Source organism: Chlamydotis macqueenii, chromosome 8 (genome assembly GCF_036417535.1).
Source record: "Chlamydotis macqueenii isolate bChlMac1 chromosome 8, bChlMac1.mat, whole genome shotgun sequence".
Classification (NCBI taxonomy): domain Eukaryota; kingdom Metazoa; phylum Chordata; class Aves; order Otidiformes; family Otididae; genus Chlamydotis; species Chlamydotis macqueenii.
The window spans coordinates 34,035,324-34,052,023 of record NC_141563.1 but is presented as its reverse complement, the minus strand read 5'-3'; the positions used below and the strand labels follow the sequence as shown (position 1 = coordinate 34,052,023).

The following is a 16,700-nucleotide window of genomic DNA, read 5'->3' as shown; positions in this document are numbered from 1 at the left end:
ATAGGCTCTGTGCAGATAGAGTTAAATAATGCAATTGGAGAAACAAATAATAGCAAAAAGAAATACACAAAGGAAAAAACCCAGCATTTTCAGCAGACTTGAAATACAGTGGAGACTCTGTGAGGTGGAAGGATGACATTTGCTCCACAGAAGAAATGGTAGAATGCCTTCATGCTTGGCTTAGGAATGGAGAATTCTAGATAAAGAAGCCAAGAAAAGCAAGCAAATACAAATTCTAAGAAATAAGGACATTAAGTATCAGGAGACATTAATGAGAGCTTCCATCTCAGTTTGTATTTCTTGACAGCTGGGACATGCCTTAGGTTAGACGAAGTGCTTTTCTCCTGCTACAGCTCAGCTGTTTTTCTGACTGGAGCTGACAATCACAAAAATTAATGCTGTGCTAATTGACTGACAGATTTTACTTTTCATGCCTCTTATAATAATGGATGCCAGGCAGCTCTTAAAGGAATTGTGTCTACTGAAAATAGACTTCTACCTATCACAACATAAGTGTTCTTCTTGGCCTAGACTCCAAAATCTGGTATGTATTTTCCTTGGCAGCAGACATCAGTGCCCAAGAACCGTCACAGGACAGGGCCTGAGTAATCTCAGCGAACACTGAACAATACTTGACTGTGTTCATACACAGAATATGTGACTCCTGATGGCAAAGACCTGTGTTTCTTTACCTTTTACAATGAGTGGGCCTTTGACTATACCAAGTATGAAGCCTGCACTGCCCCATAATTACTACACGTCCCATCCTTTCATTCAGCAAATAACTTGTTTTCCACATCACTGTCAGCTAGATGAGGAGGCCAAATGTTACATATCAGGTTACATCTTAGGTTAGCAGCTTGCCAGTTTCCTGGATTCAGGAAAAGCCAAACATCACCAAACATACCACCATTACAGTAGAGCTGGCTGCTCCCTTCCACAGCAGTGTCACCAGCCCTCTGTGGCAGCAAGAAGCCCTTGGAGACTTCAGGTCTCCAAAAACAGCAGCAAGCAAGGACAACGCACAACACCAACGAACTCTGAGAGCTCCAGGGACCGACACAAAATGGCTGCCCCGCGCGCCGCGGCCGCCCCGCTCACCTCGAGCACGAGGGGCGGAGCCTCCGCAGGGGCCGCGGCGAGAGGGCGCGAAAGGCGGCTGGCAGCGCGGGCGGGAAAGGGGCGGGAAAGGGGCGCGGCGCCGGCCCGGCCCCGCCTCGCCTCCCGCCCTCCGCCTCGGCCGGGGATCAACGGCGTCGGCCCGCGCTGACCCCTCCTCCGCCGCCTCCCGGGGGGGTGAGTAGGGGAGCCCGGGGGAGGAGGTCTTTCCCGTGGCAGACCCCAAGGCCGCAGCTGCTGCCCCGCTCCGGGCGGGTGCCTCCGAGTGACACCTCTCCCTCTTCCCTCCCCCCCCCGGCTCCTCGCGTCCGCCCGTGTCACGATAGTCGCGCCAGCACCGAACCCGGGAGGACCGCTCGCCTGCGGGATGCCGGGCGCTGAGGGCCGGCAGCCGAGGTCAGCACGCAAGGGCGGCTCGGGGCGCCAGGCCGCGGCCAGAAAGGGAGGAGAGGGAAGAGGCGGGTGGAGGCGGCGGTGCGGTTCCTCTCTCTGAGCCGAGCGGCGATGCTGGGGGCGGGAAGCGGAGGCCGCTGGTGGAGCCAGCGGGTGAAAATAAACCGGCGCGGAGCCCCTCGGGCCGGGGTTGGCCGGATGGCGGGGCCTGCCCGCGGAAAGGCGTTTCAGCGTCCCGGGAGTGAGAGGCTACCAGCTGGGAGACGCTTGCTTTCCTGTGTTGAGTCGTTTTATTTCTAAGCTGAGTGCCGCAGATGTGCGCCCTGCGTTCAAGAGCAGAGTCTCAGCAAAATGCTCAGTAGATCCTGGTTTTTCCTCAGTATGGCACCCATGGCAAGGAGCCCAGCTCGGAAAGGTGGTCATACACACACGCCTTCCACAGGGAACACCTACAGTCATTCTGATTTGGTGGTCATAAAAGTGAAATAGAAAAACCCACACTTTGTTTTATCCTCAGGACATGGCCTTTATCCAAAGACATGGCCTTTTCCGCAGTTGAAAGTAGATTGGTACCTTAAAACTGCAACAGGAGGCAGTTGTAACTGTGACTTCTCTTGTGCAATGCAACTGTTGGCAAATACATGGATCTGTTCGGGTGAAAGGAAGTAAAGAGTTTCATGTTTGGGTGGTTTTTTAATACCTCTCTACTATTTTTTTTCTTTGTTTCAGGGTAACCAACCAAAGAAGTTATGAATATCATCTGTGGTACAAAGTTGCTGGGCAGGAACTGTGTTTTCTTTTGTTTCGCTTCTTTGACCAAGCAGAGGAAGTGCAATAATCTCTACAGATCTTACGCAGGATGTTGCCGAACTCAAGTCAGTTGTACACGAGATGGATGCCAAAGGCTGAATTTGAATGGAAATATTAGAAACTGTTTTTTGTCTGGAAGCCCTGACTCCTATAGAAACTTAATCAGTAAAGGACTGAGGTGTCTTTTGAATGTCCCAAATACAGAAGTGTACAAGAACGCGCAGCACAGTTCGAGAAGATTTTGCTTCCAGTCTTCTCGACTATTGGGGAAGAAGATCACATCCCTCCAGATCAGTTCTGTAGGACAATTCCCATGTCATTCTGCTTGGAACGTTCAGATCACCAGGTCTTTTCATACATCGCCATCATTTCAGGCTGCACCGGTTCTTTTCTGGATTATTGTTAAGCCAGCTCAGAAATTATTTGCTATCATTCTTGGCAGGTAAAATAGTATCTTACTTCGTCTCTCAGTGTAAGACCCTATTATGCAAAGATGTGTGCATGAGTTTGTGGAGAATGGTAGGTGTGTTTGTAGTGGTTTTCATTTTAATCTTGGTGCAAAATTTTGTAGGACTGAGGCTTAGACTGACAGTTTGCTCAACATGAAATTGTTGCTATTATCAGAGGTGTTAGAGGTAGCTTTTGCTCCTCTCGTTCTCATTTACTTGTAGTAGGGGGAGATGAACCAAGGGGCATTCTTTCTTTTCCTGTGGGAGGGAAGAAGTGGAGTGGAGTAGAAGCCAATTACGGTATAACCTTTCATAACCTCTTACATGAGGTGAGACTGTAATAAAGAATAGAGCAAAGACGGACACTAACAAATTCCTTTTTAAACTATGTCCTGAATTAACACTTCTTGTATCTTACAGGAGCATAAGAAATTGGTGGAAGGCACTTCCTCCTAATAAACGGGAACTTTTTAAAGAAAGTGCAAGAAAAAATAAGTGGAAGATACTCCTGGGTGTCAGTAGCTTAGGAGTTTTATTTGTTGTATTTTATTTTACTCACTTGGAGGAGACACCCATCACTGGGCGCACTCGACTGTTGGTGTTTGGAAAAGAGCATTTTAGAGAGCTGTCACAGCTGGAATATGATATGGTAAGATTTTGAAGAAAAAGTCAAAATACTGTAAAACTATTAATGTTGGGGTTTTTTTTAGCAATGAGATAGTCCAGTTAATGATGAGATGAGCAAACAAAGGTTGTGGTGTCTGTGATAAGTTTTGAACTTCATGCTCAGAACCCTGCAGAGCAGCCTAATCTGTTACCCCCTCCTCTTGTCTCCATCCTTTTTAAGAGTTCCCTTTCCATCAGCAAACATTCAAGGGCACGTGATAGTTAAAGAGCACATTACATGTACGTAGCAAACATTTCTAACTGTGTTATTGTAATATAACAAGAAATACAGAAATCTGTTAGAAAGAATAAAAGTGTAGCTAATATGCTGAGATCTGTCTCATTTTCTGTGTTGTTGGCACTTGTTTAAGGTCCTCTCTTCTAAGCTGTCACTTTGTAAGGTAGCACTCTCCACCTGCATTCAATTCTACTTCATTGGACAGCTCATTTTTTCTTTAATTGCTTTCTTTTAAACTGTCCATTGCACTGATTTCTGTAACTTTAAGTTCTGTGACTTTCTGTTCTAAAGCCAGTGAAACCTGATAATCCATATACAAATGTCACTGTATTCCTGTCTGACAGAGAATGTGAGATAAGAACGTAGAAAAAAAAAGTACAAGGATATATTCAAATTACATCTTTTGTATAAATTTGTTCACCTTGCAAATTACAAGAGACATACAGAGATACAGAAGAATTATAAATTTGAATGGAAATTCAGGATGGTATAGAAAGGTTTGACAAATTGTGATGCCAAGCTTGACTGTGTATTATGAAAATCCCACATACAGGAGGCTCTAATACCAAGTTTGTAGTATCTTATTTTTGATCTGTGGTCAGTTTACTTGCTTTTAAGTTTATTAATCCTTAACTTGTGGGTCTGAAAGCCTGAACTTTGATATATTGTCTTTGGCTATATGAAATAAAAGTGTATTAAAACTTAAATATAACTAAGTTATATGTAGCCACTGAGTTAGTTTACCAATTAGTCATTTACTGTGTATTTGTTCTGCATGGCAATCAATTAATTTTTTTTTCAGTGGATGGAGGAATTAAAAAGTAAAATGTTGCCTGAGACAGATGCGTGCTATCAGGTTGTGGAGAGAGTTGTTGGTCATTTGTCTGAAAGCAATAAGGACATCCCACAGATCTCGGCGCTCCGGTGGGTTATCCATGTGGTAGACGAACCCAGTGTAAATGCTTTTGTGCTTCCAGTAAGTTGAACCTAATACAAAAATTATTAGTAATATTGAAAGAGCATTTTATATATGTGTCTTATTTTTCATTTTCTTTTTGTTTACAGAATGGCCAAGTGTTTGTTTTCACTGGATTGCTAAATGCAGTTTCTGATATCCATCAGCTGTCTTTCATTTTGGGACATGAAATAGCTCACGTTGTGCTGGAACATGCAGTAAGTACTTAAAGCTGCTAAAATTCTTAAATGAATTCTGATTACTTTAATGAAGATTTTTGCTATCATCACTGCCAACCAAAGCTTCAATGTAACTCTAATTAATGAAAAATTGAGTTTGAAATGAGAGCATTTGGATACAGTATATCCTTATTACTTGTGTAGTACTTAATAACTGTCAGAAGTCCTGTAGTAGTCAGTGTTAGCACAAAGTCTGCTAGTGCTGACATGGATGTGTTGAAATAGGTCATTCTTTGCCATTTGAACAGAATGGATGTAATAATTTTGTTGTGCTTTGTAGGCACAACTGTGAAAAAAGGGGATGGTATGGAAATATGGCTCATACTATTCTAGATTGCTGTGATTTTCTAAAAAGTGCTTCTTTGCTTCCAAATTGATGTATTTCTGTGCATGTGATTTTAAAAAATTGTATTAATTGCCTGTCGATCAGTTTGAGAAGACATAGTGAGAAACTTGTAAATATAAAGATCCTGCTAAAATTGCAGGGGTAAATACGTTTTAAAGGCAGTGGAAATATGGGAGAATTGCTTTAATGCATCTTGTATAATTTTGGATAAGCAACAGTTCGCATCATAGTTTCGTGGGCTCAATTGAGCCAACTAACTTGTTAAACTTCTAAAAAAAAAAAGTGTTTCTAATAGTGAAAAGAACTTACCTTGTTTGTATGGAACCTGTATCACCCAACTGGCACAGAGGAAAGTTTTGCATGATCTGACTTGTAAGTGCTCTGATCAATTTGTTGCATGTCAAATAGAGCTCTGAAAAACAGAAGAATATAAATTTGTTTCTTCAAGTTCTCTTAGTTTGTGGAATTAAGGGAATGCAACAGCAAATAAAAAAAAAATATATTGTGTCTAGTGTCCCCTTGTCCCATTAGTGCTCCTATCTGACTGATGTCTGTCTCTTCTCAAATTAATGCAAATAACAGTCTTCTAGGTATTTTTATAGATTTTTCATTCCAGCTGAGCTGTTTCATGACCTTCTTACTAAAGAACTCTGTCTGCATGCCGCCATCACCTTATCTCAAGCTTTGAATCTCTCAAATTGGGAAACAGCTAAAATGTATTCATTCTAGCCATATTTTTGCAGTTGGTGTGGATTCTAGACTGAAAGTACCCTGTATCCAACTGGATTTTTTTGTGCAAGGGGGCAAGCCTGTGTTTGCCTTGTTCCTGTGGCTGCATAGAAAAAAAAAAATTCACAGTGTTTCTGAATTCTGTTATGTTCTAAAGAAACCTCAGACAGTAAGGAATGAAAGTGGGACAATTTCTGTTTTCAGGCAGAGAAAGCCAGCCTGGTTCACTTCTTGGATTTTCTGTCACTCATCTTTCTTACTATGATTTGGGCCATCTGTCCCCGTGATAGTTTGGCAGTTGTTGGCCAGTGGATTCAGAGCAAGTTGCAGGAGGTAAGACTGATGTTTCATGTTATTCTTCCTGAGCTCCATGGAAAAACATTTTTAATCTTGGGGAGAGAGTACCACTAAATAGTGTGTTTGCATAAAAAGGCAAGAGGATAAATACTATAAGCAGAAATTAATATTTGATTATATTTTTGAATTAAATATGTTTTTATAAATCTGCATCTGCTTTAGTTGATAGATCTTCATTTGCCATCTTGAAGCACTTTAGGTTTCCCTGAATGACTGGATTTAGCTGAACAGGCTCTGAGTACCTGCTTACCAATTAAGTTAGATGATTGTCTTTTTGAAATGTAGCTCACCCTTTAAACTTGTATATGCTGAAACGCAATGTTTTTAGTTTGAGTAGTTGTTAAATTGTTTCTAAGCCATATAAAATATATTGAATTAGTTAAATATGTTGTTAGTGGTAAGAATGGTTTCCAAGATAAGAAAATTGAGAATCTAAACACTTTTATAAACGGTGCTATAATAAAACTTAGTGAAATAATTTTTTTAGACATCATATATTCCAATACAGTAAAATTCAGAGGCTTTGTAGTGCCGTCTTTTTTTTAGCAGTCTAATTTACTCTCTGCCACCGAACAGTTACTGATCCATTTCTTTTTACAAAAGTGGGATTTTTTTTTAAAACAAATTTTGCTTACATCATAAAACTTGAATCTGAATTTAAGTGAAAGAGCTATTTGGTTTTTTTGACTTCTCCTGGTGCTTTTCCTGAGATTTCCTCCAGTTCCTCAAAACCATAAAATTAAACATAACCAATCTGTTTTGGTAGTTGTTATGCTAATGGGTAGATGTGTGGATTCTGAACATAAATTATCTCTAAAGAGCTTGGATATTTGTACAAGTAGCTAAGAAACCAATACATTGATGAATGCTAGCCAGCATTTTGAAGAGCTGAATTTGGAAAAAGCACAGTGTGAATCAGTGCTGAGACTGCTTATCATTTAGACAGCAGGATTTAACTCCCTGTCAGCACCTTTTCTCCTTTTCTAGGCTAACTGCAACTAAAAAACATGTAGAGAATCAGATTTGGTTGGCTTTTACTTTTGAGCTAGTAAAGAAAAACTACCAGTAATACTTTAGAAAGAAGCAAAAAGTTACAGAAACCATTATGCACTCAAGGGATTGGACCACTTCTTTGGTGCTCATCATTTGTTTTGTCTTTTTTTTTTTTTTTTTTTTTCCTTCCCCTGGACCTTATAAGGAGGACATATTTTTATAACCAGATAAAAAGCTGATAAAACCTTTTTCTCTTCAGTAACCTTGGACATCCCCATTCTTCAGCTGATAATTTCCTAATCGATGCCCAGACCAGAATGTTGTGACATGTTCCTGAGCTCTGCAGGAGCAGACTGTTTTTACGAGTCCTGATTTGCATTTACTGTAACCTGATGCACTAGGGCAAGGCTACCCAAATCTACATGAATTTCATATGCCAGGAGATCCTGCTATATATGGCTAAATAACTGTTTGAGAAAACTACCACTCTCTCTTAGTGTGTGTTAATACAGTGTCATACCCTATTAAAAAGGGAGACGAGTTGGTCAGCTTTTTATCTTCCAGTTTGATTTCTCAAGGGCAATTTGCAACTTGTGCTGGGGAATAATCAAGAGAAAGGAGTGATTTCTGCGTGAAAATGTTCATGGCTACATTCCATACTGAGGGCTATTTACCATACAAAATGGATCGTACCAGGTTTAAAGACAGTCGTCGTAAAAGTTTAAGGGAGCCACTGGAATTTTTTACATACGGTTGCTACAATGAACATCTTAATGCAAATAAGAGGGAAGTAAAAAAATTCTAGTTTAAAGTTGTCATTGACCCTTTGGTTGCAGGAGAATGCTGTGAGATTGGCTGATGAGAGGGGCCATGAAAATATCTATAATTTGAATTTATTTCCACTGGACACAGGATCAATGAATTACATGTAATGGAATTAAAGATTATGTTAGATAAACACCATTTCTTATGAAAAGGTTACAAAAATAACTACAATGCTCTAGCTTTGTACACATTCAAACCCAAGAAATAGAGCTTTGGTGTGTTTCTTTGCAGTTTATGTTTGATAGACCGTACAGCAGAACATTGGAGGCTGAAGCTGATAAAGTGGGACTTCAGTTGGCAGCAAAGGTAACTACAGCTGGTTTGTTTTATTAGCAATTTAACAGACATTTTTCAGTTTCCATTCTAATCAGACGGAGTCTCACACTTCATACAGAGGTAAACTGTGGAGGCGGGGAGAAATGCAGATTGATGAAGTGGTGGGAAATAAAATAGTTTGTAGGGAAAGACAAAGTCATTCTGGTGAAACTGTATGTAATAAAATTCAAGTTTGACAAGTTGTGCATTATTAACTGCACAGTATACTTTCTATGTAGTTTATTACTATTAGAAGAAAAGCTACATATTTATAAAGAGGAGAATGCCAAATAGTGAGCTTTCATGAGTAGGATATATTTAATTGTATGTAAATATATAAATTACGCTTTAGATTTTTGTTTCACTTGGTTTCCTTCTATTGTGAGAAGTTCTGGGGAATGCTTTACTATGTTGTAGTGCACCTGAAATATACTGATCTATAATATTTATTCTCGTAACAATTCAGTCAAATTTAAGAACCCTTTAATATTGTGATTATATTTTCTGTGGTTGCTGATAATTACAAAGCATATAAATATTGTTCGAGTATTTAAAGATTTAGTTTAAATGCAGCCATAAAAATAATACAGCTTTGGTAATGTGAAACAAAAATTTGCTCAGAAGCTATGTAGCATTTTTTTCAGAATTTGTTTTTTCAGTCACTTTTTTTTTTTGTCCCTGTGGGTTTTAATTCTAAATTAGAGATACTAAACTTCATAATTTCTGGCAATGTGCAATAGAGCTAGATGAATGTTAGAAAACTATGAGAGCAGCACCATCTAGTGTTAGTATTTCTTAAGGAAAATTTCCTTTTCTTAATAATTATTATGGAAGAATTTTTTAAATTAACTTGGATTCTGGGATTGAAGGTGCATTTGTAGCTTAAAGTCATCTAAGGGAATAATGCAATCCATGAAAAAAATGTAATTGCTGTGTGGGTGCTCACTGCTTTGTAACACCTAAGATGTAGGGCCGTACCAGAAAGAAGCGAGCAAAAGTGATATCTCAGTATTTCTCTGCTTGTGCAGATAATGTTTTTGTAATAACAATTTTAAGAAATACATTCAAAGGATAAAGCACCACTTCTGTATTTCTGGGGGAAAAAAAAAAAGTAATTTTCTTACCTTCCAAGTACTTGTCTCTTTTTCTCTTATAAAAATGAAAATTAATGTAAGAAATCTTGTTCTTTTTTTCCTTCTCCACCTAAATGCAAATATAAATGAGTCTGTTGGTGATATACAAATGCCATTCTTCAAGTTAGTGTTCCGTGACTTTCTACATGTAAATATAGACTTCTATGGAGAGTAATTCTGCAGAATTACTATTTTAATCTGTTGTGAATTACACAGATCACCTTTGAAAAATGCAGTGTAATTGCTTACAGAAAAAATATTTGCAGTTCATTTTTAGAGATATTTAAATATGAATTATTATAACTTTTATATTTTTTAGTCTAAACTTCCTGTAAATTTGCCTAAATCTGTGGAGATAGTTAATTTGTTCTTCTACTGTACTATGTCTAGCAAATATAACTTAGAATAAACAGATGAGGTTTTTTTTTTTAAAGAACAAGTACATGCCAGAAATTGTTAGTCTGTTTTTCTCCTGAATTGTCTAATTGAAATGTAAGGTTTTTTTTTTAAGATTGGTGGAGTTACAGAAGTGTTAAAAGGAATAAATCCAGTGTCTATCTGGATGAATTTTTACTGCATTTAGATATTTTAGAACAGCCTTTTCCTGTCAGCTATGGAGGGGACCATCGAAACAGGCTTTAGAGATTTAAAGCTTAAGATGTCTTTTGTAATTCAATATCCATTAGAATGTGTATCTTGTTACTTTAAAACTATAGTGGTGTATACATTTCCTTCCTGTTTTCAGGCTTGTGTAGATGTAAGAGCAAGCAGTGTATTTTGGCAACAAATGGAATTAGCAGAAACCATTCAAGGGCAGCCCAAGTTACCAGAGTGGCTCTCCACACACCCCTCTCATGAAAATAGAGCTGAGCACTTAGACCGGCTTATCCCAGAGGTGAGCAGAATTGAAAGAAATGTGTCTTTTTCTCTTAGGAAGGTTGCTGGAATTAGTTTGGTATTGATTCACAATCTGTTCTCTTAGCATTGTGGTTATCTTTCTCTTTATCCTTACAGAAACTTTCTGTTACCAGGCTTTCAACCTGAAAGGTTTCATTAATTGAGAAAAAATTAAGATAGCACAGGAAAAATGTAATTATATTCCAGTTTTTTTTTTCTCTTTTCCTATTCCTGATCGAAGTGCAGTATTTTTTGCTTTTGAATGGCCTTCCTGGTATAGATGTGACACTGTCACAGATCTCATCCATTCTTTTCTCTTTTTGCCATTTTGCCGTTCCTCTCTGAGGAACGCCGAGTGGATAGCTACTTGGGGATTCTCTTAATTTGATGTGCAACTCACTGGTAGCTTAAGAAAGAGAACTGTTCCAAGTTTAGTAATCTTAGTTTGTTTACTGTTTCTTTAAATAGGGAGTTTAACTACAGAAAAATAACATGGATTGGGTTTTGCCTAGTTTTTTCTTTTTAAAATATAGCGTTAAAGCACTTCACAACAGCGCTATTTTTCAGCAAGCTAAACTGTGTTTGCAAAAATCCCTTTCTTACAAGCAATTGGTAATTTCTTCTTCTTCCTCTTTTTTTTCTTTAAACTCTCAGTCACTTTAAGTCTTTCTCAGTTCTGAACTGTAATGACAGTTGGAGATTGATTGGCAGAGGGTGCACTAAAATGTTGAGGTGTTTGCTGATTTCAAAGGAGAAAAAAAGATTTGCATGAATCCTTTGATGAGAATGAATGCAGTAAGTATTCTCAATGATGGCATAAATCAAACTCAACATTAGGTGTAGGCGGTTGGAGACTGGCTAGATGGAATATTTTAAATTAATATACACAGATTCTGCACTTTGCAAAAACAGATTGTGAGACTATTCTGATGGATTTTTTTAACACATTAGAGCAGCTGAATCGAAAATTATACTTATTGTGGAACCCCAATTTTAGTTAGATTGAACATGGAGGGTTGAGGATCCTTTATTTTTGTACAGTTATTCACTGGCTGATAAAGTGATAATGAAATAAATTACTTCTTATGTTCTACCACAGGACTCAGCAAATAAGTTACAATAACTGAGCAACTGTGTAGAACTGGCAGTCATGTTATTTCTATCTTACCTCTTGTAGTGTAGCAAGTGAAGAAACCTTCATCTTTTTATAGCCACTCTCACTTCCCAGAGTGGTGGACGCTAGGAAATTTTCTTCCAGAAGATAATTGAGGAGGAGATGTTTTCATTTGCCTTTTACCTTAAACATTCTTTGGAGTAGAATGAGAAAGCAGGGGCCAAAGTCTTCCTATTTTTAACAGAAATTTACTAGATAGGTTTATGTAGAGGTGTTACTGGAGGCTTCTTGTCTGAAGTGTTGACTACCTGTCATCTGAGAGCTGCCTTCTTGAAGCTGGATCTCGGGCATTTAAAGGGAATCCCAGGGCTTGGTTGTTCATGATCAGTGCCTTTTTGTTTCATTGTTCACATACTTAAAGCCTTTTAGAACAGTATGTTTCCCATATATTAACAGCCATTAGATATTCAGAGTATCACAGAGATCCTCTTTTCACGTAATTAAAATACAAGGAGCAAATCAAATGAGTTTTAAAGGTATTGCATCTGATTTTCTGGACAAGTTGGAAGCTACAGCCAAACTGAGGAGTTAGTAAATAAGAGAACTAGAAGCAATTACAAAGTGGCACTGTCCTGGAGAGGAAATAAAATAAAGTAAAAAGATTTACCGTGTTTTTAAAGGATTTCCCCTACAGCCTGGGAGAGATTTGGATTGTAAACTAGGAAGACAGAATATACTGTTAAATAGAAAACTGAATTCTCCAGAATTCCTATATGGAAGGTGGTGAGATCCTCAATGAAGGCCTATGCATTTTATTTTCAGAAAAAATAAAATAATTTTGTAGCAGCAGAAAGGATGTTTACCGTTGTTCTGCAGAGAAAAATTGTGGAAGTGCAGTGCCAGAGAGAAGCTATAGGATCCTCTAGTTCATCTCTGAACCTTTTATTTTAATGTTCTCTGACTTGCTACAGTTTGTCTACCTTTTTCCTAGTATGCTGTTCAAATAGAGCAGTGTACATCAGCTGAAGCCTCAGCTATACTGAATAAGGCAGAAGGTTATCTACTGAGCCTTACCTGTGACACAAAAAAATCATCTTAACGTGACACTTGCTTTTTTTGGCATCATGTTGTTGGCTTAGATTCCATTTTTTATTCACTGTAACTCCCGTTTCCCACTTGTTATTGTGGAAATGCCATGTTGAGATCATTTTGAGAGTAATACTAAGTTAGGATATGTCACCTGTACTGCTTCTCTTTTGTTTGCTAGGTCAATTAACTTGTCAAAAAAAAAGTTAATTGATTTAGTTTGGCAAGACCTCTTCTCAAATCCACATTGGCTGTTTATTACTGTTCTTATTGTTTGTGCAGTTATTGCTTATTCCACAGTTTGCTGCCTTTTGGATATTGACGATACATTTATTTTGCTTCCTTTTCAAAAATGGATTGGTATATTTGCCCTTTGTTTATGATGTGAAGGTTACTTCACATAATTCTAGTACTAGGATATATTGATTAAGTCCTATCAATGCGAAAACTTTAAAGGAAAATAAGAATAAAAAACACTGACCTGTGTTTCTGTCCTCCCCATAAAGTTGTTAAATATATTGTCACAATTTTTATTTTCTGTGCCAACAGAAGCAGTGGGAGATTTGTAGTATTAGCATTATGTATAATTTGCTTTTCTTCTCCATCATGTAACAAATCTATCTATCTTTTAATCATCTTTTTACTACTACTTTATTTGTAGAACCTGTTGTCTTCCCTATGCCTGGTCATTGTAGTTCATTTTGCAACTCCACAGTGTTTTGATTGGCTTTCCCCCTCCCCCCCCCTCAATTTTTTCCCTTCGTGCTTGTGCTATTTCTTAGTTTTTGTCAGAACTGCAAGGTCAGAGCATAAGTCAGCCCTGCCGAGGTAATCACAGTTAGTACAAGGAGACCGTAACCCTTGGCCTGGTTTGCGGACAAGAGAACGATGTGGCGTTGGTACTGAGAGAGCTGGCAGCCTGAGAGGTAGGATGCTCTCCAAAAGACTCGAAGGGCTCAAGATGCAGCAGTTAGCCTGGTATCTGTGACAGTGGTGAAGGATTAATACTGAGAGCTAAAAATTACTTGTTTCTGTATTTGTCTCTGCTGGTAGGCTTTATATGAAAGCAGTAGGATGAGGTGGACCTCCCTAATTCTTAAGCCTTCTTTCCTCCCAGGACATTGCAGGGGGTGACTGCAATGATATTGATAAGAAAAAACAGCTTCACCTTTGTTACTTGCAAGCAATAGTTCTTGTATTTTATTTGAGATCTCCTGAACCAGTAAGCGTGCAGGTGGTCTTTATTCTAAACAGGAGTACTTCTCTCTTAAGGTTAACCTGAAAAGAACAGCATTAAAATACTCTGGTTCCCAGGTGAATCTATGTACTCAGTCTGGCTAGCTAACCTTGTCTCAGTTCTGTCTGTCGTCTTTATGGAGAACACTCTTCGGTAAAAACAGTCAATGAAACATGTTCTTATAATATCAATACACATGTGCTTCATTAAGAATGCTTTTACTTGTCCTCTCACCTAGACTGTCAAAACCTAGTTACTTGAGCAATATTAAATTACCAGATTTGAAGTTGCTAGTGATTTTGGAAGTACGGTATGCCTGACCACATTAGGCTGTTTTATCTTTCAGGAAAAATTATATTGTAAGCTGCTCAGCCTGTTACTGGCATGTCAGTGATGTTACAGAGTTCCTGGCACAAAACAAAACAGCAGCAGTCAACTGAGCCAGGGAAAGAATACAGAATATCAGTTTCTCCACAGTGCCTGTGAGACATGAGACTCCTCCGTTGTCATCCCTTTCTCAGATTGCCCACAAGGCAGAATGACTGCGGGGCGGGGGGGGAGTGTGCCTGCGCTGAAGGATTTGGATCCTCTGGGAAATTCTTTGGCTCCTTTGTGCCTCTGTTTTCTCATCTGTAGAATGGAAGCAATGGCTCTTACTCAGTGACCAGGAGTAATTTGAAGTTTGGTCTCTTAGTGCAAATCTTTGTATCCAGATAAATTTTTACCTTCCAGAGGCATTGTTTTCTCAGAACACTTGAAAGCTGTGTATTCAAACGCTTCTTGGAGATGAGATCACTCATGTAATTGGGCCTTAACTATACTGGTGAACCATCTGGTCTCTGTGCAGAACAGTTAAATGTCCATTACGTTACTGGAGATTTTCCCCTCCTTTTTCGGGTCAGACGTCTATACTGCAATAATAGAACGTATCTGATGAGTTCAATTGTTCACAGCCCTTTTTTCTTCATGCAGTCATTTTTTTACATGTGAATGTAAATTAAAAGGTAAAAGTTGGAGAACTTCCTATTCATTTTTGCTGTACCTTTTAGAGTATTCATTCTTTGAAAGACTGTCTGTAAGAAAATTATTTTCTTTCTTTTTTTTTTTTCCCCATTGTTTTACCATATTGCTACATTTCTTCTCAGGAATTCTTGGTTTCTGTTGGAAAGTTGTTCAGTAACAACTCAGGCTCAGTATTATACTTGCTAAGCTTTATGTGCAAATGCAGACCTTAACTGGAAAGCCAATCGCTGACTGAAACATTTTTTGTTTTTCTTACTTAAATGAGCTTGATTTATTTTCCTATGTATTCACAGGCTCTTAAAATAAGAGAGAACTGCAATTGCCCATCTCTTTCTGGACCAGATCCTCGCCTCATTTTCAGACTTAACATGCAACATCTACTGGAATCGTCTAAAGATCAAGAAACCCCAAATTCTACAAAGCAAGATCTCTTAAAACCAAAACTGGATTTTCCTCACACTCAAAAAGTAGAAGATATGCCAGTAACTTTTGCAGTTAAACCTACAAACTAATTATTATAATTTTCCACTTTTTATGAAACTTGTGGTCCCTGAAGGTCTGTCTTACAACACAGATTTCTTTTAACCATAAAGAGGATGTAGCCACTCATATTCTGTGTTTCTTTTATGTGATCTCTCACTCAAAGCAATAAGGAACCATGCCCACACAAGAAGAGCAGCATGTTGGAGCAGAAAGTTTCTTATTCATCAAGAGCTGCTAAAATAAATCACTTCTCAGGGGAAAGATAATCTCATACAATCCAGTCACACAGTGTAATTTTCAGCTTTATCAGACTCACCTTGATCAGAGGACAAATGAGCCAGAAGCATCCCTAAAGCAGAGGAAAAAGTACAATTTTCATCACTTAAGTTGTCTGGTTTATCTTGCTCTAATTTGAGTTAGAGCTGTTCAGCTTCATTTGAGAAATAATGAGAGCTTACCGCCTGTGCCACATATAGTATGTTTAAAAATATTAAGCTGAGATGCGGTAATAGCCTATGGGCTAGATACACCCCCATTTAATTAGGTGGATTTACTGCTGGGATTTTTCTTATTTCTAAGGCATTTTAGAATATGGATTGATTCAACATTTTTCTTCAAAGCAAACTGAAAGGGTTGCACAAAGTTCAATTTAAAAAAAGGAGTTAAATAATTTTCTGTGAAGACTCTTTTTCTGAAAAAAACCCACTATATAAGAATCACAGTTTGTAGCACTAGAATGCTTTGCCAGGATGACTGTTGTCTTTTTTTAAGTGGTCAGAGTGCTTCATCAGAGACCAGTTTTACTGGGATGGCATTTGATTTGAATATATCCATTTGGATAGAAGTAATTGCTGATGTGGAGATATTTTATGTAGTAGACAGATACAACAAGATTTCTTGACTGCACAGCTTTTGCAGCTGTACCTTATCCTAAAAGGTGTCTTCTTTTCAGGAGACTGGCATCTAATGCTGAGCTCCTCCCCCCAGTCCCCCTGAAGCCACACGTTTTATACTGTGGACACCAGTACGCACAATATAGGGAAAGCTCTGCCTTTCTTGATGGACTAGCCAGCATAGCCAGCACGTTAATCTTTACTTGCAGCTGTTTGAGTTATCCTTGCTTTGCAATTTGAAAATATTGAAATGTTGATCTTGCAGGAAGACATAGAAAGAGGCATTAGTGAATGAAAATAAAAAGGAAATCCTGTTCCTTTCTCTGTTAAGATGTACTTGCTATTAGATTTTTTTGTTTTGTTTTGTTACTCACCTGTATTAAAACAAGAAGCTGTTTCA

At 38.4% G+C, this 16,700-nt stretch overlaps 1 protein-coding gene across 1 annotated transcript; it reads left to right on the top strand.

Annotated features, from left to right (window-relative positions):
- Nucleotides 1-1,172: 1,172 nt before the first annotated feature.
- On the top strand, nt 1,173-15,535 carry OMA1 (OMA1 zinc metallopeptidase). Its single transcript, XM_086753882.1, has 9 exons — nt 1,173-1,515; nt 2,242-2,764; nt 3,192-3,420; nt 4,478-4,651; nt 4,741-4,848; nt 6,149-6,277; nt 8,351-8,425; nt 10,313-10,462; nt 15,218-15,535. The coding sequence occupies exons 2-9, from the start codon at nt 2,262-2,264 to the stop codon at nt 15,434-15,436; spliced, it is 1,587 nt and encodes a 528-aa protein (XP_086610008.1). The 5' UTR covers nt 1,173-1,515; nt 2,242-2,261; the 3' UTR covers nt 15,437-15,535.
- The last annotated feature ends 1,165 nt before the right edge of the window (nt 15,536-16,700 follow it).

Coding starts and splice junctions, on each gene's coding strand:
- OMA1 (XM_086753882.1), top strand. CDS start 2,262: ATGAATATCATCTGTGGTACAAAGTTGCTGGGCAGGAACTGTGTTTTC. Junction 4,849..6,148: donor ACGTTGTGCTGGAACATGCA/GTAAGTACTTAA, acceptor TTCTGTTTTCAG/GCAGAGAAAGCCAGCCTGGT. Junction 6,278..8,350: donor TTCAGAGCAAGTTGCAGGAG/GTAAGACTGATG, acceptor GTTTCTTTGCAG/TTTATGTTTGATAGACCGTA.